The 27,567-nt window shown below is 32.5% G+C and overlaps 4 protein-coding genes across 8 annotated transcripts; 3 read left to right on the top strand and 1 right to left on the bottom strand.

Moving 5' to 3' along the window:
• Positions 1-221: 221 nt before the first annotated feature.
• Positions 222-5,322, bottom strand: LOC137832235 (scramblase-like protein). Of its 4 annotated transcripts, none has more exons than XR_016517278.1 (12): positions 4,795-5,282; positions 4,386-4,472; positions 4,178-4,219; positions 4,036-4,080; positions 3,403-3,468; positions 3,256-3,307; positions 3,104-3,165; positions 2,098-2,173; positions 1,692-1,812; positions 1,038-1,115; positions 853-959; positions 222-655 (listed from the first exon to the last, which is right to left on the bottom strand). XR_016517278.1 is itself a non-coding variant. In XM_068640292.2 (11 exons), the coding sequence occupies exons 1-11, from the start codon at positions 5,182-5,184 to the stop codon at positions 625-627; spliced, it is 1,086 nt and encodes a 361-aa protein (XP_068496393.2). In that variant the 5' UTR covers positions 5,185-5,322; the 3' UTR covers positions 222-624. The 4 variants fall into 4 exon arrangements, 2 of the variants coding, with proteins under 2 accessions (XP_068496393.2, XP_090153295.1); XR_016517277.1 differs by having other exon boundaries at positions 3,251-3,307; positions 4,795-5,281; XM_068640292.2 differs by lacking the exon at positions 2,098-2,173 and having other exon boundaries at positions 3,251-3,307; positions 4,795-5,322.
• A 4,347-nt stretch (positions 5,323-9,669) lies between these two features.
• On the top strand, positions 9,670-13,514 carry LOC137821635 (uncharacterized protein At1g51745). Of its 2 annotated transcripts, XM_068626320.2 has the most exons (4): positions 9,670-10,025; positions 10,161-10,690; positions 10,834-11,124; positions 11,997-13,514. In XM_068626320.2, the coding sequence occupies exons 1-4, from the start codon at positions 9,865-9,867 to the stop codon at positions 13,217-13,219; spliced, it is 2,205 nt and encodes a 734-aa protein (XP_068482421.2). In that variant the 5' UTR covers positions 9,670-9,864; the 3' UTR covers positions 13,220-13,514. The 2 variants fall into 2 exon arrangements, with proteins under 2 accessions (XP_068482421.2, XP_090153691.1); XM_090297565.1 differs by lacking the exons at positions 9,670-10,025; positions 10,161-10,690 and having other exon boundaries at positions 10,986-11,124; positions 11,978-13,514.
• Positions 13,515-15,730: 2,216 nt separating this feature from the next.
• On the top strand, positions 15,731-18,934 carry LOC137817846 (aspartic/glutamic acid-rich protein). The gene is made up of 7 exons (XM_068621073.2): positions 15,731-15,941; positions 16,133-16,727; positions 16,818-17,057; positions 17,165-17,650; positions 17,778-18,220; positions 18,311-18,571; positions 18,672-18,934. The coding sequence occupies exons 1-7, from the start codon at positions 15,828-15,830 to the stop codon at positions 18,750-18,752; spliced, it is 2,220 nt and encodes a 739-aa protein (XP_068477174.2). The 5' UTR covers positions 15,731-15,827; the 3' UTR covers positions 18,753-18,934.
• A 2,043-nt stretch (positions 18,935-20,977) lies between these two features.
• LOC137817852 (serine/threonine-protein phosphatase 4 regulatory subunit-like protein) lies at positions 20,978-26,166 on the top strand. The gene is made up of 8 exons (XM_068621081.2): positions 20,978-21,134; positions 21,231-21,322; positions 21,397-21,477; positions 23,758-23,806; positions 24,013-24,109; positions 25,276-25,328; positions 25,424-25,486; positions 25,634-26,166. The coding sequence occupies exons 2-8, from the start codon at positions 21,240-21,242 to the stop codon at positions 25,898-25,900; spliced, it is 693 nt and encodes a 230-aa protein (XP_068477182.2). The 5' UTR covers positions 20,978-21,134; positions 21,231-21,239; the 3' UTR covers positions 25,901-26,166.
• Positions 26,167-27,567: the final 1,401 nt, after the last annotated feature.

Raw genomic sequence — 27,567 nt, 5'->3', positions numbered from 1 at the left:
TTTTGGCTACAGAAGTAGAGCATTGGAGTTGGATGAAATTTCAGCATCAACAAAAGTTCTTCATTTGATAACTCCAAAACTCAGAATTACTTGCTTGAACACAAGATTTGCGAGAAAATGCAGTAGCTGAATCAACTAGTTTATCTCATCACCCATCTCATTGGTGAATAAAACATTACCTAATATGAGAATGACTATTATTTTCTAGGTGAATAACGACATTAACCACTTGGCCAACATTCAAATCAATTCAAAAATCAAATGTCCCGTAACTGTGCTTTAATTTTCACAGGGAATAAAATGAAACTAATGAGTACAGGGGTTAAAACTGCATCTTAATATACTTTTACCCAACTGACAAACCAAGATATAGATTAATTACCTCATTCCCTTGCTTCCCAACAAACAGAATCAATAATAACTGGCACAAATAAATAAGCAAAGTTAACATTTTGATTTTGTTACATGAATAATTGGAACCACTACTAGCTAGAGTATAGAAACGGGGTCAACATTGGTATTATAGCATAGAACACCTTCAATTTTAAAAACTACTCGGAAGAGAATGGCTTCAGAGATACGCTGGCAGTAGATAACCAGATTATACTGTCTGTCAAATCAATTTTACTCTTCGGCAACAAGGAAGGGTAGTCCCCTAACATCCCAAATTAAAAAAATAAATCAATACCATTTACAATTTTCTGACTGTAGGCAAGTAAGACAAGAGAAATGCACTAATAATAAGAATCAAGCAAGAAGGTGCATATATTCCTACAGGTCAGAAGGTGATCCTTTTCTCAAAACTTTATTTACACAGTATACAGTCATGTTAAAACAATCCAAACAGCTTACCAGCCTCCGTGTCTTGAGAAGTAGTCGTTATCTAGTGATATAGCAAGAGCTACAGTTACAGCTCTCTCTGCAAGGGTCAGTGTGCGACTGACTTCCAGGTCTTCAATCTGCAGAAAGAACCTCATATCAGTTAGTTAAGAGAGAAGGGTAAGGTTTCTAGAGAAAAAGGTGTGGGGAGACTTTACTGCATTAGCAAGGCCGATCTTGGAGCTGGGATCAGAACTCCCAAATCGAATCACATACTGACCAGCATCAGTCAAAATCTGCACATTTCAGTCAACTATAATTCAGGTTTGAGTTCCAATACAACACTGAAAATATCTGAAGAACTGAACATGAAATTCTTCAGTTAAATGACTCCACAATAACAGTTAGAAAAGTTGATATTTGATATAGGCATAAAGTTAAATCCATTGCACTTGAAAAACAGGAAGACAAGAAACAAGGGCAAGGATATATAGTACACAGGCCAAAGAGCTGTTCGTCTGATTAAAAGTTGGAGGGAGAAGTCATCATTATTAGATGATTCTATTGTTTCAACTTTCAATTGAAACTTGAAAAACCTGTGCTTAAGATAAATTGTCACTTACCAGGTGGCATATAGATAACTTAGCAATGTGGTTGATTATGATAAATATCAAATTTGGATTTATTTTGTTGTAGAACAAAACCAATGGAAATCTCAATCTAGTCATAGATATTTTCAAAAGGAAAAATTTACTCGAAATGTTTAAAAGACAGGTAAGGATAAAAGAGAAGAATAGCAGTCAATGTTCAGCATGTTTAACAAAGGTAACCTAAAATTTTAACAAAGGAATAGGTAAATGCCAAAAACCAACCTCAAAGCCAAAACCCCTCCAATCACGGTCTATTTGAGCAAGCACCTCACCATTAATACCTTTCAATGTGAATGTCCAATTCCATAAGCCAGGATTCTCTACCACAGCAAATTGCTTATTCCTGCAAATTTTATTCTTAGACTCACATTTCGTACAAAAGACTAATGCTATGAAATATTAAACTTAAGCCTCCAGACAAAAGTGAATTCAAAGAAAACCAATCAAATAGGTCAGGAGCATATGTGAACACATTTTCAGATAAATGTGGCCAATCAAATTTTATTCTTATACAGAGCATCATTATTGATGAACACAGCACACACATCAATAAAACTGCAGAATGAATCAAACTTGTATCAAGGAGAATCTAAGAACATGTAGCCAAAGAGAAAATAATAATAATTACCTGATGGTGCATGAACTAAGATTTAAGACCCGTGCTCTATCTTTACTAAATATATGCAACAAATTGTAAATGAGAACTGAAAAGAAAAAGACTTAAATGAGGAACAAGGGCAAAAAAACAAGATCTAGAATAAAATGTTATAAGCTTGCCTTTGCTTAATTAGAAGATGCATGCAAAATGCAGCCATACAACCAGTGAACTCTAAGCATTAGCATTCCAAGGCTTAAAGTTTCCTGACTATTGGACAGGCTAAAAAGCTGTAACAGAGAACTAAACTATATATATTGAGATGGTCGATCATATGGATACACAATGGCGTTATAGATCATTGCACCTCTTCTAGGACATAATCAACTTCTATAAACTTCCTTTTGAGCTAGATAGAGATTCCTTTTATTTGGAGAGGGGGTGGTAATCCAATGGGACTGGAGAGCTATCTTCACCTAACCTTTATTTCTTCCATTATTTATTCTAGTATTTTCACTGTTTCCAACTCAATTCCTATTACGGCCTCTGGTATAATGAAATCCATTCCCCCCCTTCCTAAAATTAAAAAGACAGAGAAAATGACCAATTATTTGGAAAAATATTAGGGACAGAGAACATGCTAATTGACTTTCATGAAGTGAAAATTTTCAGATAGATAACAGATAATTGTTAGTGTAAATTTTGACATCCAATAATCAAGTTATCTTAGAAGAAACTGAAATATAAATGCCATCCTGAATACACACAAAATAAAAAATAAAAAGCATGTCAAATATAATGCAGGTTGCTAAAGAAAAAGAAAAAGAAATCAAAAGGACACAAATTAAATAATAATACTAATGCAGTCCATATTACTTTGTCTATGGACAGTTAAACTTCTGTTTTTTAACATTCAGCAATATCGAATTGAGTCCAATGTATATATAAATGATATAGTCAGATGTAAAAAGATATCAAAGGACATTATGATTTTGACAATTAATTATAACAAATTAAAAACATAGTATCTTTATATTACCCCAGGTACAAATCATAGATTCTCCTCCAGAGATGCCATCGCCTGTGAACTACTCCAACTTCCTGAAGAGAGGACTTGACACTATTAACAACCAAAGTGATGAAAAACAACTTACTCATATAAAACAATGTACAACATTTGGCATACCTTACCATCAACTTCTGCATAAATTGAGCTTGTTATCCACCAAAAGGGTCTTCGAACCTAACCAAGATAGTTGTTCGATTTATTTAACTAAGGTGAATAAAAACAATTTTTTCATGTGCATAAAACAGAACTAACAGAAAAATATTCCTTACTCTAAAGAGCTCATTCCCCAAGCCATCAGTTATGTGTGCAACAAAAGGCCGCCTTAGACGAAGCAACTGCAACAAGAAGGTTGAAATAGAATGAAACAAAAATTAACAATACATACATGAAAAACATAGACAAATAAAACCAAGATACATAACATAAGTTACATATGCACCCATTTAATTACTCCTTCCAGATCTCAACAAATGCCGAAATCTGAACCCCAACACTACTTTAGTAGTATTCCCCTCTTTGGACAAACAAAGAACTTACTAATAGACACCAAGTTGACCACTCTCATAAAAACTAGCAAATAAGATGACCCTTTCATAATCCAAAACTGGACTAGACAGGTTAAAAGGATATTTTCATTCCACATATTGTGAGACATGATTTTAATCATTCGTGTTACAAGTAGAGTAAGTGTTAATAACAGTGTCTTGTAATAAGATATTCGGTGCACTAATATTCAAATGTGTGGTTTTCCTCATAAATTGTCCACAATCCGTTTTACCACAGAATGATTGATAACAATAAAAATATATAATTACTACTTTATTTTGACGTGGATGATACTTGAAACATGTTGTAGAAAAAACAATCAAAGGAAGTTAAGTTCAAATGATTGAAATGAATACCTGTCTAGTAAGGACGTTGCTCTGTTCGCGAATATAACCTACCGGCTGTGTCATAGCAACAAATAGACTAAAGGTCAACCATCAAGAAAAATATATACAGATGGTACAACTTAATGAAAATGAGATAATAATTGTCACTAACCGACTGAGGATAGCACACATCTACAATGGCATAACGATTTTCCTTCAATCCAACCAAACAAAATAAAAAAAAAGTTAATATTAGAGTAATGTCACACAACCTCAACATACAAAGTATCCATCACATAAAGTGAAATGGACTTTTTAAGAAGTTGCTTAAATATTGCTAAAGGAACCAAGCTTCGGATTCCGAGAATAAAGATGATCACCTGCTCAAAGCCTAATACAAGATTTGCCCACTCGATATCTCTGGTAATCAGCAAATTGGACCTGGCAAGCAGTGGTGCTACCTTGGCCTAATAAAAAAAAGGCAAGTAGAACACGTTCATATCAAAGTTGACAAGAAGGATCTAAAAGTAGGACCATTTGTTTGTGATTTTCTTAAGGGAACAAAACTAGTTAACAACAATGTGGCTAAACTAAATTCCAAAACAATTAAAAACAAAAATCATAAAAGCTCATCGGTCTAAAAAATTTATGCAAAAACACCCTCATTAAGAAGTACAAGCATGCTTGTCAAGACACAAACTTTCTTATCTATCTTGAAAATGCTTAACAGAAACTATGATAATACGAATTAAAAAAATAAAAAAGTGCAAACAAGGGACATGAAACGACCTCTTGAGGAGTTAGTGGTTCGAAGAATTCAGTGACGGATTGACTGATGGGTGGTTGCTTCAAAACGGGCCGTCGTTTACCTCTTCTGACGACGCCAGATGAAGCGGAAAACCACCGGGGGTCGCCACCGTAACCTCCACAGGATTTAACTAATTTCCTCATTTTTCTATCGTCAATCCAAAGCTTTGCGAGAAACTCCCTCGTCAATCGATGAGGATCCACTTCATTCCCACCATCAATGGCGCTTCCAAATGGCCGAGCCAGGGTAACGGGATTGTGATTGCGTTTGGCAGCAACTGCAACGGTTCCGTGAAAACGAACAGGGGAAGTTGCAATGCTCAATAGCCACTTCCAACCCTCCTTCGACCAATTCTTCATCTTCATCTTCATCTTCAACCTTCGAAGACAAAGTGGTGGAGCAGTGATCACACTTCACACCAATCGTCACTTTTCAATGTGGGATTTGGGTGATTTTTTTCCCCAAAGTAATGTGATTTTATGTTGTATTTAGACAAATGAACAAATAAATTTTTTATTCTATAATTGGTCAAACAGTGTATACAAATAGTATGATTTAACATGAAAGAAATCGTTTTTGTTTGTATTTATTTAGAGTGATTTATCATTGAATTTTTTTAAATTATTTCATCACTTATAAAAAAAATAAAAATAAAAATATTCTAAAAATATTAAATTAAAATCATGTGAAATATGATTTTAATATAATTTAATATAATCAAAATTATACACGATAAATACGAATTCAATTATACATATTTTTCAAAAATAATTTCCGTATATACAAATTTGATAATTAAAATCGTATTTTACAAATACAGTTTCCCTATAAATGATATATATGACTTCAATTTACATAAAATTCATATTTATCAGATTCGGTTTCTTTTTAAAAATTAAAAAAAATCGTACTTTTTTTTATTTGTTAATTCTAAAATAAAAAAATTATTTACCTATTTATGAAAATACAACGTAAAATTACACTTAGCTTTTGTAATTTTGGATTTTAATCTCCTCAGTTTTTTTTATATATATTTTATAAACACATTTAGTCATTGATTTATTTTTAAATATGATTAACTCACAGTGCATTAGATTAACATTTCAATTCACATGTCATCAATTAACATTGTGTTATTAAACTTGTTAAAACATTGAAAAAACTAAAATTACTTAGTTCCAAAGGCTGGGAAATAAATCAATCTAATGTAATTTTACATTAATTTTATGCAAATAGATAAAAAAAAATATATTACAAATCTTATTTTTCGAACATGATTTTATTCTTCTGAAATTGTATTTGTCCTAAACGAGTTTAATTTGAATTAAAGAAATACATTAAATTGTATCTCACTAACAGTTTTCGTTAAAACAAAATTATGCAAAAAAAATATAATAGATGTACTGATAGCTAAAAAATAGAGGTTAAGCCGAAAGCTAAATAATAGACATAACCGAGAGGTTATAAATAAAAAAATAAAATAAAATATAAATATTATTATAATAAGATCCAATTAAATAGAAACATGTGTTAGGGGTGCATAAATAATAAAACGGTGTAGAAAGAAAGTCCAAAGATAAAGTGAAAAGTCCATTAAAGAAATCCTATAAATAGGAGGTCAACGTAAGAGGTAAGTAAGAATAATTTTTATCTGATGAACATTACATCGTTTATGACTTTGGCATCGGAGCGACTTGCAGGTACACCCCCATCTGTGTGAAGGAGAAGCCGAGAGCACCCAGCGTGAAGAGAACCCAGAGTATCCAGTCCAAGAAGAAACCGAGAGAGTCCAGCCCAAGATTAGAAGATTTGTATAAGAGTTAAATCTTGTCAACCTGATTATAGTGTTTTTGGTCCTTGTTGTAAGAACAATAGATATACACGACTTTGATTAAAAATGTTAAGCATATATTAATTTTTAATCAAAATCATGTACATTTAGTATGACTTTTATCAACAATACATCATAATTAGTTCATTTAATCATAATTAGTTCATTGTATATTGTTTTAAAAGTTAATTAATCTTACTTTACTTGCTTTATGAAAAAACTAAAAAATAGTCTATTTAACTTGGTTTATAATTGGGAGATAAAAAAGTATTAAAATAACTAAAATTTTACTTTAGAATTTTAAAATAATATTATTATAATTATAATTGTAAAAGGTATTTATATTTTTTATAAATAAATTCTTAACCCGCAAATCAATAAACTAATCATATATCTTATCTAAAATGAGTCAATTTAGTTATGAAGAAAATAAATCCCTATAGATAAATAGTTCAATTAAAATTTCACACATATAAAGAAGAATTCAATAAAAAATAAATATTTTTAGTCTCTCAATTTTATACATTTTTCCCCATTAGATGTCATTTTAAAATCCAAAAAAAATAATTATTTATTTCCAATAGTACTATTATCCCATTATAACTATTTAATTTCTTAGAATAAGTTACATCTACCTGCATTAAAAAAATTGTAAATACTAATAATTTGATGTCATCAAACTTCAATTTTTCTTTATCAGAAAAAAAAAACCTTTCAATTTCTAAACTATAGTTAGTGAGTCTCTTAAAAAATATAAACAAACTTTTTTTTTACAATTGTTGGTACATTATATTTTACACTTGTAAAGAGATGGTAAAAAATAAAACATAAACAGTGATATTTTTATTATAAAAAACATTAATCGTTAAATATAAGTTTTTCATTAGTGTTATTACACGGTTAAATAAAGTCTTTATTTAAAACTTCAGTCTTCAATTGAGGGATAAGTATTTCTAAAAAATACTTCGATACTAAAGTTAACAATGAATATATCTATATTATAAATATTAATTTTTTTTAGGATTCTCATTTATTTATAGTTTTTTTTTATAATTATCTCATATCTAATACTTTTATAATTCTATTTAAGAAGTAATTAGTAATTTTTTAGGGTTGTTCATATATTTTGGTTTTTTTACCATGATGAGGTTTTTTTTTTTGGTTTTTACCAAAATGGGATCGTTTAAAAAAATTACAAATTTAGACAAGTCGTGCCAATTCGGCACGACTTCATATGCATAAGTCGTCCCAATTAGGCACAACTTCTGCCATGTCATACTGAAGTCGTGCCAACTTGGCACGATTTCTGCCCTGTCATATTGAAGTCGTACCTACTTGGCACGACTTTTGCCCTGTCATACTGAAGTCGTGTCAACTTGACACAACTTCTGCCACGTCATAATTTTTTTATTTTTTTTTATTGTTTATATATTGGGTAGTAAGTTATGTAATGTTAAAAATTAATTTGATACATAATTTTCTAAGAGTGTTAGTTTTAAGGAACGAAAAATTGGATAATTGTGTATGGATCATGTTTGAATTGAATGAATAAATACATAGATAAAGAAGATAAGTGTTATGAATGAATAAATACATAGATAAGGAAAATGAGGAAATTAATAATCAAACTTGAATTGAATTTTATTATTAAGCTCATCTGTGCGGACAATAGATAAAGAAGATAAGTGTTATGAATGAATAAATACATAGATAAGGAAAATGAGGAAATTAATAATCAAACTTGAATTGAATTTTATTATTAAGCTCATCTGTGCGGACAATTATGACGTGGTAGAAGTCGTGCCAAGTTGGCACGACTTTTGTATGACGGGGCAGAAGTCGTGCCAAGTTGACACGACATCAGTATGATAGGGCAGAAGTCGTGCCTAATTGGGACGACTTCTGCATATGAAGTCGTACCGAATTGGCACAACTTGCCTAAATTTGTAATTTTTTTTAAACGGACCCCATTTTGGTAAAAAAAACAAAAAACAAACCCCATCATAGTCAAAAAACCCATATTTTTCGTGAAGGGAATGGTGTGCTGATAAGGTGTTTAATTTATGATTTATTCATAGATAATAGGCTTCCATCTAGTCTGTTTTTAAAATGATTTATTAATAGGTATAGTCTACCAATGTATCGTTTTTGTTAACATATGAATTTTGGTCTATTACTTCATATTTTTGTATTTTTCTTTTTTTTAATAATATTTTTTTTCACGTGATGACAAATGATTGTTATTATTTGAGATATCTGCTTAGCTAAGATATCAAGTAGCATAATGATACCTAACATGAAAGTTTTTTTATATAATTAATAATTTTTATTATGATTATTTTTATTCTACCAAAGTCCCATAATAAATGAAAAAACCATTGTATAATTAGTTTTAAACTTATTTTGGAGTCTCAACTAAAAATATACATATTGCATGTTAGTGTTTGATCTTCTTCTTCATTCTCTCTAATGAGATTTTGTTTTTTCTTTTTCATTTTTTAACTTCACAAAACTCTAGCCTTTAACTTTTCCATAAAAGTTCTAGCAACACTTTTCTTAACACATTATTCACAGTTAAATTTTTGGACAGTGTTGTTGATAATTAAAGCTATTAAAAGCTAGAAAGAAAATAAAAATTATAATCCTTATCTCTTCCTATTTATTTAATTACTATTAAAACAACATTAATCGAACAAGAAAGATAAATTTGTCTTAGGAGTAATAATAAATCACCGCATGATTTTGTTTTTATACTTTATTTGGAAAAAGGTATTAATTAAAGAGCAGATAAATTTAATAGTCATAGGTCGAAAGCATTTAATGCATTATTTATTTACTAAATATAAAAATTAGCATAAAAAATTATAATTTTCTTAATCTGTAATTAGTATTAATTAAGTTAAATAAAATAAAGTAGAGTATTAGGAGGACACGGAATTATAGCATAATAAATAATAAAGGGTTGGTGAATTACCCAAACCAAACGTATACGTACAAAATACAGAGAAAGTGTATGTATAATAGTAGGTTATTTTAGTATAGCGGAAAAAAGATACATGAGATTGGAAGAAAAGGACGAATAAAATTGAAGCTCCAAAAAAATGAAATTTCCCCAAATCTGAATGGGAACATTTGCCCTAACCCATTTCCCTCTATTCGGATCCTCCAGTCACGACGACGGTTCCCGGATCCTGCGCGCATCGGTTGGCCGGGGAAGCGGATGATGGATTGCGGCGTTGGATCCATCGTGTGGGTGCGGCGGAGGAACGGGTCGTGGTGGCCGGGTCAAATCCTCGGCCCCGACGACCTCTCCGCTTCTCACCTCACCTCACCTCGATCCGGAACGCCGGTGAAGCTCCTCGGCAGAGAAGACGCCAGCGTGTAAGTTTTCTTCACCGATTCCGAATTCGCGACTGAGTTAGCTACCACTGCGAAGTTTCTTTCTGTTCTTTGTGCGCAATGCATCCATCTGTTAGTATTCTCTAACAGTGTGTGCTGATTTTTCTGTCTTTTTAGGGATTGGTACAATTTGGAGAAATCCAAGCGTGTTAAGGCATTCCGGTGTGGTGAGTTTGATGATTGTATTGAAAAGGCCGAATCTGCTCAGGGAGGACCGCTGAAGAAGAGAGAGAAGTATGCGCGCCGAGAAGACGCCATTCTTCATGCTCTTGAGCTTGAGAAACAGATTTTGAAGAAGCAAGGGAGATCAGGTGGTAGACCTTCGAATACTTTCAAAAAGGGTGTGTTTGCATCGCCACCTGAAACACTCGGAAATGACAATGAAAACCATGCAAGTTCTTTTATGTATTGTGAAAGTGAGTCTGGTGGAGGTTTCTTTCCTCCGGAGATGGTCAAGGAAGTGGATTATTCTGAAACAACACCTCGGATGAGAGACTTGCAGGATTTTGGGCTCAGAATTCACCCTGCAAAAAAGAAGCTTCCATCTTTTGTTGATCCTAACATTTATCAGAAACGTACGGTTGATGATGGTGCTCGGGCTCTTGCCAGCGGTGGTGTACGCGCTGGGAGTAGTCTTCACATCAATGGTAAAATTTTCTAGAAAAGATAAAAAAAAAAGCTAGATGAGAGATTGAGTCAGAGTGAGAAATATTTTGAAGAAGAAGCATACAAGGCACTCCTTTTTTTTTTTGTGAAAAATGCTTTAACCTGACTTTGGTTCTGTTTCCAGGGGCTGGGCAAATAGGAGCTTCACGAGCAAAAAGGAGCAGATGTGTGTATTTACCGACCGAGTCCAGTGATTCTCTTGATTACAGAGAGACTCTACCCCGAGTTGAGATGTCACCTTCCCAACGCAGAAGGGAGTTTCCTTATCACGGTTCTATGGTTGGAGAGACTGGATATACTTTTATGGATGACGTTGAATCTGATTCCTCTGAGACAGCTTGTACTGATTCTGATTCTGATTCTGATTCTTCTGAGACAGAACCAGACTTGGATGAAGAGATGACAATATTTTCAGGTTAAATTTCTGCCATTCTCGTACCATCCTTGTCTTAGCAGTATAATCTATTTGCCACTCCCTGAGAAAAAAACTACATAAAAAACTGGCATATCCATTCTGTCAGCATCTTTAGTTTGGTGTTTTCACTTCTCTTGTACTTAATTGTGTTCCATGATTTCTTGCATTGAACATAGTTGTTAGTTATTCTTGTGGCATGATTGTATATGGATATTGAAATGAATAATGTTCAAGTCCTGTCTCAGCATCTGATGTAGTTGCTCTTCTTGTCTACATTCCTGTATCATTCCATATTTGGTTTCCTAATTTCCAACTCCAACTAGTGATTGTATCCTGGGAAATGGCTTAGAATTAGCCGAGTCAAGATGACAAACCATATCCTCCTAAGATCTGCCTTCCTGCATTCGCATTTCATCTTTTCTAATGCTGGCCTATTATTTGTTACCAAGATAAAATGTTGTGATCCTATTCCTACCTTTGATTGGTCAATCTGCTGTAGAAGTTTATCATAGGATTCTAAGATCTCCACAATGTTAAGAAACTCCTGTACCTTTTACTGCACGTGCAAGAACTGTGCACATAAGAAAAATTGTTCACAATGAATAAATATGCACTCTGTGAACATGCCAATTTGCTAAGTCTTATCATTGAAATTTGTGGAGAGGGATTAAGAAGGAATTCTAGTTTCATGCGTATTTTAGTTTTGACTGGTTTTCTGTAATGTAAATTGGGAGTCACTTCCAATTTGTGTGGGATTTATAGCCTCATTCATGATAAGCACTTAGGTTTCAGTTTGTGTTTGGTTTACTTTGTTTTTGCTTTCTTTCACATCATCCTTCATGGCTTTACTCAGGATGTTCCTATAACTGCAGAAAATGGTCATGATGCTGAAGAACACGAAAGCACTAGCAGTGAGGAGCTTGATGAATTAGCAAATTCCAGTGACATGCCTCACCTTTATCCTCGTGACATAATAACATCTAATGAAGCTGTGTCTAAATGGCAACTAAAAGGGAAAAGGAATAATCGGAATCTTGTAAAGAGGTCTGTCGGTGCTTCCGATGGAAAATGTAATATGTATGGAGCAGGAGCAGATGTTGAAGGAAAGAGTAGTAATTTAAGGCACAATAGTCCAAGTTTGCACCGCTACAAATTTGATTTTGGTGATACCTTTGATGACGATGAGCAAAACTTTGGACTGGAAGATGAATACCCTCTATCTTCTAGATCCATATCAAGAAGTCAAAGTAAAATCCATCGTGGTGTACCTTGGAATGATTTGGCCTGGGATGATCATCTAGCTTCTAAAAGACATTGGGATGCTAAACCATATTCTCCATTGTACGGTGACCGTTATCATTTTGGTGGTAGGGTCAGACCGATGCTAGTTAATGTAGATTTGAAGGTTCAAGCAAGCTATCGGAAAGAGTGTGTACCCTTCATTTCTCTCATGAGTAAATTAGATGGGAGGGCAATAGTAGGGCACCCAATCCAGGTTGAGGCTCTCAAGGATGGTTCATCTGATATCCTATTTCCTACAATTGACGACTTCAGTAATGATGTGACTGGTATTGAGGGAAGTAGTGTGCTTCCACCAGCATGGAGGACTGCAAGGAGAACTGCAAATTTTCGCATCCCGCGCCCCCATGCGCAATCATCAAATGGTGCTGAAGGTGCGGCTGAGTTTCCCTCTTCAGATCAAGAACAAAGCTTTGAATATAAAAGTTTAAATGCTGGAAGTTCCAGTCACCAGGCTAGCCTTCAAAAGAGGAGTGGCCTTAAAAGTCATCGTTCTTCAGCAGAAAAAAGGTCCTCAAAAAAGGTGCCTAAGAAATTGAGCATGTCATCTTGCCAAAAAACTAGAACTCTGTCCTCATTATCTACTGAGCATAATTTTAGTAGAAAGCCATTACATGATAGCAGTAGTTATCAAACAGATAGATTGACTAAACCAGACATTTCTGGGTCCACTACAGTAGCTTGCATACCAGTCCAGTTAGTGTTTAGTAGATTACTCGAGAAGATTAATAGGCCTCCATTGAAAACACCTAGTAATGTGGCTTTGCTGAATACTGGTGTGGATAGGAATTCATAGGTTACATGTACATTCTTATATGGCAACAATAATCTTACAGTTGTAGCACAATATATTAGGCATGTCTTTTTTTCAACATAGGGAAGTCCTATTCAATTTAGTGTCAGCATTTTTAAGGATTAATATGCTGTATAGTTCCCTATTCATCATGTATCTAGTCTAGATAAATAAAAGGTACATGAAATTATTTAGCTGTCTTGTAAGTGTACATTTGCCTGATCTTGGTTTCCTGAGAACTGCAACTAGCTAGTTATTGATTTATTTGTTCCAATATTGATGGGAAGTTGAGACTCCAGTAGAATCTAGTGCATTGCTAGTTACATTTTGATGTTTTGTAGTGGAAAAAATCTACTAAGTCCAAGGTTTTCTGAATACACACACAAATATATGTTACCAACTTCAGTTTCTTATTTATCGCTTATTTCTAACATAAAATGTTCATCATGTCATTTAGAAATTTATGCATCTTTTACATAAACATGTACAACAGCTCCTTATTGCTGACACAAATATTGTTCTTTGTCAATAGTTTGCTCAGATTTCTCTTTCAAAGGTTTAATGAGAAAACTTTCAACCAATATTTAACAAGGTTTTTTTTTTATCAATGCCAATTAAGAGAATTTTTCAATCGACATTGATAAAAAAATGGGAAAAAAACTCCTCCTAACTGTCAAAATTGTATAAACAATCTTCATCTATCAACCTAAATAATTATGATTGGAATGAACTAAAAACAATCTTGATTCAAGTCGATTAATATTTTTTATAAATATTAATTGAAAAAATCTTGACGAGCTTGAAAAATAACAGTGACCAATATTTACTACAAGAATCATTTTGAATTAATAAAAAATATTTAATATTTGATTTCTTTTTTACATTTCATGGTAATTGAAATACTTTGTTCAAACAAGAAAAAATAAATTAACTAGATTTGAATTATCTAATCCAAACAAAATATTTTGAAAAAAAAATAAAAAAAATAAACTTAAATTCAAATGTATTAGAATATTTTATTTAAAAGTTGTAAAATTCCGTATCATGCACACAAAAAAATGAAAGAAGGCAATTACTTTCTGCACCATATATGCACCCAATTTCAATATGAAAAGTCGAAAATGCCCTTAAATAAATTGGGTACACATAAAAGTACAAGATCCTCTTTTTCGTAATATGTTTTTGATTTTTTTTTTCTAGAATAAATATTTTATATTATGATTTTTTTTTATCCCGAACGAGATTTTGATTTAATTTTTGGATTTTTATTTTTAAAACACAATAATCTTTTCTAGATCTACTTTTTGTGGAATGTATTATTTTTAATTATGAATTTTCATTTTCAGAAAAGTATTTTTAAAAATTTTAAATTACGAAGGATGCATGATAAAAAAAAATTGGGTGTAGGAAGAATTTGCCATGAAAGAAAGAACTATAAAGGAATCCAAAAACTCTCTTAAATTCTTTTTACGGTTTTACAAGTGTTTGTTTGAATAAGAAAAATATAGTATTATTGTTCTTCAAGTTAAAAGTGTTTAAGTAGTGAAGTTGGTAGGTAAATTTTTTTCGAATTTATAGACACTTAGCAGTTATGATTTGTCTAAATAACGTTTTTCTTATATATTCTTTTGTATGTTTACTTGTCTGAAATAATAAGAATGGTTTCTGTAATAGAGGACTTTGAGATTAAGTTAAATATTTATTTAATGCAATCTCCTAAACTGGATTACAATCCAAGAAAACAATTCATGTCTTATAAGACTCCATTTTCCATAAATATTATTATTATAATTATAAAGTGATTTTCCAAATATAGTTTTATATAAAATACTATTATCAATAACAATATATAAATAATTCTTTTTTTATACATATTATATTTTTATTTTACTTTTAATAATATTTTAAAATAAATAAAAATTTATAATAAAAAATACTTATTTGTTACTTTTATTTTATTTTTAATTTTTTATTTGTATGAATATATATATATATATATATATATATATATATATTAAATATATAGAAACACAAAGTGATTCTTTTCCAATAGTCTATATCATATCATTTGTTAATTTTTTTAATATTATCTTTTAATGAATAATTTTACCTTTTAATAAATATAAAATAATTTATTTATTTATCTGATAAAATAATTATATAACTATTTCTTTCTAAATACCGGTTACATAATTTTTTACTACTATTTTTATAAAATTATATATATATATAATTTGTATTTTTTATATTTTTAATTAATTACTCATAAAAATAATTAAATCCTAAACCCTAAACCATAAAAATAATTACTCACAAAAGGGGTGTAGGAAGAATTTGTGGAAAATATGGAAAATCTTTGATCGAAGGGAATGTAGCAACTTACCAATTCAACGCATGGCCCAGGCCCAGGCCCAATAATTCAAATTTGAAAAGGAGGCTCCAACGGTCATATTCTCGAAGTTACGTTCGATTAACCCTTGACATTGCACATATAAATACCCCCACTCATTTCAAAGCTCTTCACTCGTTTGTGGTGTTTCTCTCTCACTCTCCATCGCCGCTTCTTCAACAAACCAAAACACCTTGTTTTGTTTTTTTCCTTCTCTCATCAATGGATTTCCACTCTCTCGCAAGGAAGCAGTTGCAGGCCCTCTGCAAGAAGAACAAGATTCCCGCTAACATCACCAATGTTGCCATGGCTGATGCTCTCGCTGCTCTCGATCAAGTAAGTATTCCATTGTTTCATCCTTCCATTTTTTGGTTACTGCACCGATCTGCTTCGAATCTGAAGCGCCTGTTATTGTAAAATATAACTGTTCCATTCATTCACACTGACGGAGGTTCTTGCTTGAATTGGTGATGCGGATTTTCATTTTTTAATTTAGGTTTTCATTTTCTTTGATTTATTGATTTCAGGTGGAAGGATTGGATGAGATTTTGAATTCAATCGAGGCTGATGTTGGAACCCCAAGTGTTCAATGCCGAACGGCTGGTAGAGCCGCAAGTCAAAGGAAAGCAGCGAGAGCGGAAGCTGAAGATTCGACAGCGAAGGTTTCGGCCTCTGCCAGGCCTCTGCGTGGGGCTAGAGGTGGAGTTGCATCGGGAGTTATGGAGCAAGAAAACAAAGATGCCAATGTCCCACCAGTCACTCCTGCTGTGGGTAGGAGAAGGGCTACTGCAGTTTCTACTCGCAGAAAGAAAGAAGTTGAGATGGTAGAACAAGAGGGTGATAAGAACGATGCGCCTAAAACACTTGCTGCAGCTTCCGTTGGTGGGAGAAGAACTACTAGTCGTTCGGTTTGCACCACCAAGATTGAGACCCCCGGTGGTGCTTCAGTGCAGAGAACATATAGCACGAGGAGGTCGGTTAGATTGTTGGAGAATGGCTTGTCTAAGATGAATTTGATTGATACCGAAGACACTGGATTTGACAAGATTGATGATGATGATGTTTCTCAAGAACTGAGTAATGTCTCGCACCAAGCAGGAGACTCGTGTGATACTGAACAAGGTATGTTACATATGTCTTTTTGTGAATATTTGTATTGTTTGTAATGGTGTTTGGTTTTACTGAACTGATCTGTGAGAGTTCTTGATGCAGGATCTAGTTTGCAGATGGATTCGAGTGTGGTTTCCGAAAATACTCAGGAGTTCGAAGTTTGCTCTTCAGAGCATAACACCGAATACGAATGCCAATCACATGTTTCTGGTTCGGATGTGAAATTAGTTTCTGTGACTGAAAATAAGGCAGTGGTTCAACCGCATGCTTTAGATGAAGCTGAACCGGAGAAAATCAACTGCTTGGAGATGGGGACTGAACCAAACGCGTTAGATGAAGCAGGTTTGTTTTTTCTTCTTCTAAATAGTTGTGTATTATTGTTGTTAGTCCTACATTGTTCATTGCGTGCACTGCGTCCGTGAAGTGATTGGAGTGTGATCATTTTTCAGGATCTGAGCCGTTACCTGATCTGGAGGAAACTTGTGATTCTTCCGAACTAGAAACTGAAAATAAGGATTGCCTTGGAGCCTACCAAGAAAGTTTTCCTGTCGAGGCATCCACTGATGCTTCTGTGGAGGTTACTGGCCTAGAAAAGGCATCCACCGATGCTTCTGTGGAGGTTACTGGCCTAGAAGTCGCTGATATAGAATCTGATAACATTTCTGTTGATGTTACTGATCAAGGTGTTGCTAGTTCGCTTATGGTAACTGATTGCAAGATTTATGACCAAGTCAGCAACAAGGGTGGTGATCAAGATGTCAACAATGACGGTTTGGTTAGCCTGAAGGAACTAGTTGAGCTCATGGATGAAGAAATCAGTCATGAGGGTGATGATAAAGAAGAAAAGAAAAATGAACCAGAAGAGGATGTTAAATCAAATGATTTAAGTTTACTGCAAGGAAGTTCTGACTCATGTGATAAATCTGATGACCAAGGTTTGTTTATGCTCTTTTTAAATAATTGTTAATTATGGTGGTTAGTACTTGTACATTGATGATAGCATGATGATAGCGTTATTCAGCATGGGCATCTAAGTATTGATCTTCACTGATTGGTTTACAGGATCTGAAGTCTTACCTGTACCTGAAGAAATCAGTGTGGACATTGTTCCTTCTGAGACATCCGAAAATGCTCTTGTCTTGGTTACTGACCAAGATACTGCAACTATGACTCTTGAGGAGGTGGCTGATGAAGATGTTACTGTTATTGATGCTCCAACTGACATAAATGAATCTGTTGAGTACAACACCGGCGATGCAAACCAGGATATGAAGGATGAAACTGAACATTTGAATCTGGCATGTGGCAACATGACAGATGAAGATTACCAGCATCCAATTACTGTTGATGAAAAAGATACCAAAGAAAGTGACTCAATGATAGGTTCTGAAGGGGTTCCTGAGCTCGAGTCAATTTCTAATTCTGCTGGTGAACTCCAAAAAGAAGAATTGGAAGAAGATAAACCAGAGCAGATTGAAGAATCTGAGGAACCAGTAGCAGAACAGGTAGTTATATTAGAAGTTGATAATGTATTTTATGGTATTCTGGATGGAATGTGTAGTCCTCATCAAATCTCTTTTGTTCATCATCTGCAGGTTTCAGTTGAATCTGCTTCGGGTCCATTAGACGGTGAGCTGAGTAGCAAATCAAACGTCCCTACTGATGGTGAGGTTGTTTCCCAAGATGTTACTGTTGTGTCCTCAGATGTTCCGGTTCAATCAGTTGTTTCAAACTCACTCAAGGAAAATTTGACCTCTGATGATCTTCATAAGAAGACTATGGGGGAACTTAAGAGGATGCTGAAGGGTTTAAATCTAGGTGGTGAAAAATCAAACTGCAACAAAACTATTAGCAAGGTTAGGCTGATTCCTCTTTAGCCAGCTATTTATATATGATAATTTAGTGTTCTCATGTTTGTGTTAGATTTCTTACTAACATTATCATAAACATGCGCAGGAAGTGGACAAAAAAAGAACTGCACTGCAGGTACTGCCACAGAATCAGATGACAAGTGGGGAAGCTCAGATTGAAGACTGAATAATTATGGACGACAACATGAATGAACTTGGAATTTTGCACTCTTCAAATAAATCTTTCGGATGTTACAGTAGATCACCAAACCTAGGTTTGGTTTCTCTATGGTCATGTTTTTTCTTGTAATTTTACTATGTTGCAAGAACTTGGTGCATTTTTAGTATATCCTCATTATCCCAAGTGCATTTTTGATTGAGGTGATAGTTATTATCATTTTTATATAGAATTAAAGAAAATTATAGCAGTGACGCATACATTTTAACACTATCCTTTCTAATGTAATCTCTTATAAAATAAATTAAATTAATCACTAATGTTAAATTGGTTATTGAAAATTTAATAGGGATATAATTGTAAAGTTTTCTTACAAATCTGTGTATCAAAAAAATATTTATACTCGATAGCGTGAATTAAAGAAAAGAAACAATAATATATTTTTAATACTAACACTGGTTCACACCCGTGGTTGCAGTTTTTTTACATTTTTTCGGACAAAAATGGTTTTAGGGAAACTGCATTGTTATTTTTTATTTTAGGGAATTGTTGTTAAATTGAACGTGAATTTAAAATTGTAACTATGTAAAATGACACTGTTTTTATATGAATTTGTAGACTTACTATTTTACCTCTATATTTAAAATGAATTTATAACAAATTATTATTATACCTATGTAAAATGACACTGTTTTTATATGTAAAATGACTCTGTTTTTATACGAAAAAAAATAAAGAAAAAATCGTAAAATGAAACAATATTTAAATAAAAATATTTATAGCATAATTTTCTTGACTAAATTATCTCTAATATTATAATTTAAATTTTAATTAAATATTAAATTATAATTTTATTGTTATTATTAATATTATTTTTATTTTTGTTGTTATTATTAATATTATTTTTAATTTTATTATTATTATTATTATAATTATATTTAATATTTAATAATTGTTTATTAATATTAAATTTATATACTATTATTATATTTATACTATTATTTTTTAATTATTTATTAATATTATATTGTATCGATTACATTTATGGAATCTCTTACACTTCCGTGTGCTTATTGTCTTCTCTCATTCACTTATGAAACTTACCTTAATACTTGCAAAACTTGTTTCCTCAGACTTCATTTCCTCACACATAACTAGAAATAAAGGTGTTTTTTTTTCTATCCGTTTGAACATCATGATTCACCAAATTCAATGGAAAATATGTGAAAGTAAGTTTTTTTAAGAAATGAGATAATTTAAAATGAGATAACTTCTAAGTTAATTACCAAAATAGATCACTAGTGAGAAAAGTTGTACCATAATGTCACAATTTTTGCTATATCAAAACAAATTCATACTAAGGTGACAAAGTTATGTCAGTCTCATACAATTTATTAAAAGTACTCTAGGCACTACTTCAGCTTTATTGACTTTTTTTTAGAAAAAAAGTGTTTGTTTTTTTTTAAACTCAAATAATAAATTGAATTATTAATTTGATTTGTTTTATAAAATTAAGAAATATTTAATTATCTTTAATTAAAAAATAATTAAAAATTGTATTAAAACCTTAACCCCAATTGAAAACATAAATAAACTAAAAACGCCTAAAAATATTAAAAATATAAAAAATTATTAGTAAATGGTTGATTTTTTAAAATTTGGTAGAAGCAATTTTATTGGTCATTGAATTTCTTACCTCACTTCAAATCATTTTCATTTTTACTACGTTTCAATTTGAACTCTATAAAAAGAAATTTAATTTTATAAAATTCTTCAAATTAATGATTCAATTAATTATTTCAAATTTTAAAAAACCAGAAACAAAACAATTTTTTTAGAAAAAAAAATCACCTAACCACGATTTCAATTAAAAAAAAATTCACTAATCAAAATTGTGTCAATTTTACACAACTTTATATCAATATCATAAACATAAACATGTCAACTTGATACAACTTTCGTATATTTTGATATGACTTTTACAATAAAATCGTGCCAACGATAATACAAATTTTCCAACTTCATAATTTTTTCAAAACCAATATATTAATAATAAATGGAAAAAATTTTCCCATAAGAAAACTGTGAAAGTAGCTTAGTAGATGATGGGGTGAGGGGAAAGAGGTGGGAGAAGAGGGTATTTCAGGAATATAATAAAAAACAAGAATGAGGGAGTGATGAGAGAAAACAAGGACGTGTCCTATAAGGAAGGCCCAGTAGGAAGCAAGCCCACTGGATCAATACAAATAGGCAGAGCCCAACGAACGCACACACACCTCGACGCAGTTCCTCCGCTGACGGCGACGGAGGCTGCTACCCAAAACAATCTTCTGAAACCTCTCGTCACCGCGCCGCTTCACATTTCCCAATCCACTCCAACTAACATTACAGGTATGTATCTTCATCTCTCACCGTATGCACTTCCAACGCACTGCCACCGTTTCAAATTCCGGCCAAGGAATTCATCATTTTCGCTATTTATTCCAGTTTCATTTCATGGAGACGCAACCGCATGAGATTTTAGAGCAGCCACCGGTTTCTTCAAACGAAGCCCGCAATGATGACGCGTCGAACCACAGGTGATTGCAATTTCACTCTCTTCTTTATGCGAAATCACTGCTATACCTAATTCAACGATTTTTGGTTCTGATAGAGACGCTGAGCAAAATCAAGATGTTTCGAGGGATGAAGTTGTGCAGACTTTGCAAGTTATTGCATCTACTGGGAAGTTCTGGTATGTGTTATTGGAGTACCGACTTATGTTCTCAGGCTTCTTGTTCGTAAGATATGATAGATAGGGACGGTGGTTGTGTATATTTTTTCCCCTTGAAGTACTTATTAACATGATTGAATTAATCCTACCTGCTTGGGACTTGGTAGTGTATTGTTTGGGCACACGTCAGGAAGCACGTGCATGTATATATAATCATGTTGAGTTTGGAAATGACTGCAAAATGTAGGTTCTGTTTAGATGCGTGTAAGATTTGATACAGCACAACCGGACATGCTAGTAGATAATATGCAGGGAATGTCTTTGGTTGTGATTTTAGTCAAAGACAACGGTTTGTGCTAGGTACTGAGGTTTTAACTCTAAACACTTTGAGGCCAAAGGTACCCTGAAAGCGAATGGAAGAAGGCAGCAGTGAATATATTTACTATTTCTTATAACTCATGGACTTACAACTAGTTATTCTTTTAACCATTTTACTATTTTAGTCCATTGGCGTGAGTGTGCAATCTAGATGGCTGAGAGTTGAGCTTTTTTTTTTGAAATTGTTATCATAATATGCTAAAGATGTGTCTTGCTTGACCCAGAAGGGCACTACTAAAGAGCTGACTTATTCTAGCACTTCATCTATGCAACTTAGGCGTGCTTTTTGGGTCCTTAGACTGCACGTGTGTTCCCTGGTTTTGCATGAAAAACAATCTAGCCTGTCACTAGTCTGTGAGAATGAGTTGCTTTATGATCTAGGTTCAAATATCCTTTTGGCTATTTGGTTTTACAGAAGTGTCTGTTTAATCCTCACTGTTTGCAGTTGCAAATATACTACCTTTTTGGCATTTTCTGAATTGATATCTTTAAGTTTCAATATCTATGTACTGCCAATTGCAAATGGAAATTGATGATGTTAAATTGAGGCATCCTAGTTTCAGTAATGCAAGGCTGTCAAACATTTATGTGATTGTTGACACAAATTCAACCTCATTGTTCACATTAAATGGCCTTTTGATAATGGATTTAGTTTGATCTGTTGAAAAACTCGAGGCATAGTGTTGTTGCTAATGGCAACAAGGGGATTAAAATGAATCTTTTGCAAATCAATTGGGGGCAAAAATTGCATTTAAGCGGTGCTAATAATTTACTAGTTTTCTAGCATTTTCATTGGTTATTAACACCTTATTCTCTCTGACAATGATGTGGCAACGTTAGAAACAATGATTAAGCATGGTTCAGTTACTTCTTTGGTTGCTTTGGTGGGCCTTTTTTTTATAGACTAATATCTTTCAATTATTTCTATTTTTTATTTTAAAAGATAAAAAGTGCCATTAAATTCATCAATTGAGTTTTAATTTTTATTTAAAGAAATGGGTATTGGAGTGCTGAAACGTTGGTGCTAATAATTATTTTTAAATATTTGTGAATTAATAAATTAAAATTCCCAATAAATCCTTTTTTATTTATTAAAGAAAAGGGTGGAGGAAGTAGAATGTTGGAAGTTGAACAGGATAGGTTCTAAGAAGTTCTTATTAGATATTTATGTGAAACTAATTTAAATTGATAATATATAAATTAAATTTTATAAAGTGGAAAAAGTCCTTAAGACTTGTGTTTTTAGTATTATAACATAGCTAACTTAAATAGTAAACAGATGAGTCGATACTAGTTGCATAGATTACCACTAAATGCACTTTGATTCACTTTATCTTGCAGGATAGGATAAAAGGTAGAGATGCATTCGCTTTTAAATTCATGAAATCTTCTAAATTCCTGTCAATACCTAAAATCCTTTTATGATTTCATATTTTAAAAATCCAAATTACAAAATCCTAATCATAAAAGTCTTTTAAAAATTATTTATAATATTTTTAAAAATCATTACATTCTGACAAAATCTTTTAAGATTCACATGAATTTTTCCATGTAAAAAGTCTTTTGAAATCCCATTTGAAAACACCCCGTTTAATTTAATCCGCTTGTACCCATCTTTTTGTATCTATGTTTTTTTTACCTGTTTAATATATGTATGTTATGTTCAGTGTTACAGTGTTATGCTCTTAGCTGTGGATTTGTTGCTCAAGAATCATTGTGTACTTTATCCTCTATGACTTTTGGGTAATCTTGATTTTTGAAATTTCATACATGCGTATCATAATTTTGTTGAATTTAGTGCTTATCAGAATTGGTATCATGCATGTCTATCTGGATTGATTACCATGGCTAAACTTAATGATAGTTGACTTGGACATGGATCTGTATTTAAAAGGCTAATGTGATGACTTTTTTTAATAACAGGCATGACTGGGATAAGTTGAAGAGCATGCTATCCTTTCAGCTGAAGCAGGTATGGGGAGGTATGCTAGCATGCATTTTTATCTATATTTTATTGATTCTTAGAGGTATGCTAGATGTAAGGTTTTCAATTTTGTCTCAGTTCATACAACTCCTAAATTTATTATTCATACATTGTAGTTCTTTTTTTGACGGCATAGATTGTAGTTCTTACACTGATATTTTGCCTTTCTCTCGGTATTTGAAATTGTTATACAGGTACTGTCAGAGTACCCTGAGGCAAAATTGACGAGTGAGCAGCAGTATGCCTCAATGGGAGAATCCTACATTGAGTTGGTTAATAAACTAGATGAAGGTATCCCATCTAAAGTACAAACCATTCATTGAACCAATAGAGTGTTGCCTAGGTTCAATAGAGATTCTTGTCTAATTGTGAACTATAAATGTTACTATTTTGTTGTGTATCATTAATTAGTTGAATAGAATTTAATTTTTGCTATGTCTATATTGAAAATCATTACAATATCATTCCATTAAGATGTGAAAGTATTTCTTAAAAATTAAAATTTCTTTTGACAAGAACTAATAATATTGTTGACAAAATAATTTTGGGAATAGATATTCTAATGTTAAACTCCGCAGCAATTGTCTAGTTTTTGGAGTTTCCTATTAAAAGTGTGGGATACATGTTTGGTACACTCTTCTCCCTTTTGGTGCATTTTATGGTAAATAAGCTTTTAAGCTGGTTCAACTTGTCAGGCTGAGGCCAAATCAAACAGTTTGACCAGTTTGTCTGTTCTCTGCTACTAATTTATGACTTGACCAGACTAGTTCATGTTTGAACTGGACTGTCTTGTCAGTGTGGTCTAGTTCTCAAAACATTGGCATAGTTACAAGTGTGCGTACAATATATTTCTGCATGCCTAATTATGGTTATCTGTACAGAGAAGTTGATGTATAAAACAATTAATGGTAAGGCTTGTTTTTCCTCGTGTAGAATATTTTGTTTTGACAAATCTTCTCGGAGAAACACTCAGTGTTAACATATAATGCCATTATTTAGAATCACGTGTGAAATTCTTTAGTAATTTTGACTGTCATTTTGTCTACATATATATGGGGATTAATTCCGACCTAAAGAAACCAAAAGGTTTTAGAAGTATACTCCTGAGAATAGTTTCATTGAACATTAGATTGATATACTCTGGTTTAAACCCCATTAATCTATTATTTGACGTCATTTCATGATATACTCTCCAAAAGTGATGACCATTTAGCTGTTAGAGCAATCCTTTTCTATAGCAAGTTTCATAGACTCAACCCAGCCAAATTCAATTTAAGCCTGCAACAAATCTTGAATAACAAGATCATGTCTTTTCATTGCATATTTTGATTTCACATTGTTGCTTTGAATGTTTAAGCTGTTAATATTTACTTTGCCGTACTAAACTTTTTGTTGATATTATTTGGGGGGTTAAGCTCCACTAAAATATTTTGGTATGATTTTCTTTATGATTCCAGCTCTTACTTGTTTCATTGAAGGCCCTCCATTTACATTGCAAAGGCTTTGTGAGGTAAAGTCGTTTTCTGCTGTGCATTATTACTATCATGTTTAACATGCTAGCATCATAATATCTAATGTTGCCTTGTCTGATATTACATTGAGCAGATCCTATTAGATGCAAAAACCATTTATCCAAATCTTTCAAAGCTTGCTTTAGCTCTTGAAAAGGTATGCTATATAATTTGGCATGTGCACTGCTGTTCAATTTTTATATTTAGAATTATGAACTTTATAATATCGTTCATTTTATAAATGGTTAATAAAAAACAATTTACTTGACTTCTGTCTGTCTGGTGTTTTTTTCTTTTTCTGTAGAACTTATTAGTTACATCTACATTGACAATCTGCACTGATCCATACCTGGAAGCAACAGAAAAAGTGGCAGTTGACCAAGAGAAGGCAAATGAAAAGCAGAATGAGCAATCTGATAGTGCACAGAACGGCGTTGAGCCTCAGGTGCCTGACAAAGACGAAGTAATGACCGAGGCTGATGTGGGGGATGATATGACCATTGACATGGAAGCTTTTGAAGGCCATAAATCGTCAGAAACAAATTCTGAACCTATTGCTAATAACTTATAAGATTCCTGGTTACTGTGCATCTTTAAACCCATAAACACTGATGAGTTGAAAGACTTGGACGCCTTTACTTCGGTGAGCTCCAAATGCTATGAGGCTTGGTCATTTCAGAGTGCTTTAATCTCTGGTTTGGTAATCATTAGGACTAGACATTCTTAGCATTTAAAAACAGAACAAAGTTTCTATATTGGTGGCACCATGTTGAATATCTTACTGTAGATCTGCTTTTAATTTGTGCTTCAAGTTAAATTCACTCATGAACTTTGGCATCCTTGGCTTGGTAGTAGCTGCCATACGTATTGGTTATTTTTTACAATGAGTGGATCATTATGCATCTATTGGCAACGTCTTGGGCCATTGGTTCCTTTTGGTTCTCTTGCCCATCCAAGAAATAAAAGACCAATAAACAACTTATCAAACTTTAATATGTAGACATTGTACGAGAGATTAAATATGCAACTTATTTAAGAAGCACATGCATTTTAAATATTCACTGTTACTTGGTTTCACTTGGGCTAGTTCCTGTATGGTTGTCTTGACCTAGGTCATACCCAATTTGGAAGAACGCAACAGAAATTGTTTAATTACTTGTGAAGTAAAGAATAATTTTTCTTTACCTCGGAGGTTCAATCATAATTTGGGGCGTCATTTAAATATACACGAGAAAGCTAAAAAGAGATAAGTTCTAATAAAATTGCTAGCGGATGTAGCTACTGCACTCGGTCCTGTAAAACTTAGATCTGTACGACTATTCCTATTCCTACTGAGGTTCTGCACGAGTGGATTTGGTTTCAACTCAGTTTAGTTCATGGCTCCAATAATTGGAATTACTCATTCGGTTGTCATCTCTTTTCTAACTCCTTTTTTAGTGTTTGAATTTTGGCTATTGATCCTAAAAAAAGATTTTTCTATGTTCACTTACAGTAAGTGTTTGTGATGTAATAATTATATATAATTATTTTAGTTGATGTGTTTATTTATATGGTATTAAAAGACTATTTTATTGTTGGGTCGAAATTAGTATATATATATCAAGATTAAACACGTATTATCTATTTTTTCACAAGGTTTCTACCTAAGTATGATTTTACCTTAAATGTATATTTTTTATGGTGGATATTGGGATAATATTACCTTAATGTATCTTTCTTATGATCGTTGATGAGTCCTGGGTACTGGGATATACTGATATTGTTTGGTCCCTTAATCTTACAATGTCAATTAATCTTCTAAACAAACAATGATTCTTTAGTTATGTATTTTAATTAAGATAAAGGGAAGAAAGAAGTAATAATATAGACAAGTTTCAAACGTGTGAGGTTGAAAAGGCTACAAACAGCTTATTGACGGAAAAGATGAAATTACACAAAATAAAAGGGAGTATACTTTGTTTTATTGTTTAAATTATTTAAAATATAATAACAAAAAAAATTAATAAAAGAACCCCTTTTGTTTCCGGAATATGGTAATGCATTTTCGTTTCGAACAAATACAAAAAGATGTTGTTATAACATCCAAAAGCAAAATACATATAACTAACAAACCATTATAATAATATAATAATATTTTTAACTAAAAAATAAATTAAATATAATTAAAATATGAATTTATTTGTTTCTCAAGTACATTATATTTATTAATGGTGTGAAGATATCATACCACCCGAAAAA

This window comes from Phaseolus vulgaris, chromosome 11, assembly GCF_051622355.1.
Source record: "Phaseolus vulgaris cultivar YP4 chromosome 11, ASM5162235v1, whole genome shotgun sequence".
In the NCBI taxonomy this organism is placed as follows: domain Eukaryota; kingdom Viridiplantae; phylum Streptophyta; class Magnoliopsida; order Fabales; family Fabaceae; genus Phaseolus; species Phaseolus vulgaris.
Note: the sequence above shows the minus strand (reverse complement) of the source record. Positions and strands in the feature narration are given on the sequence as shown.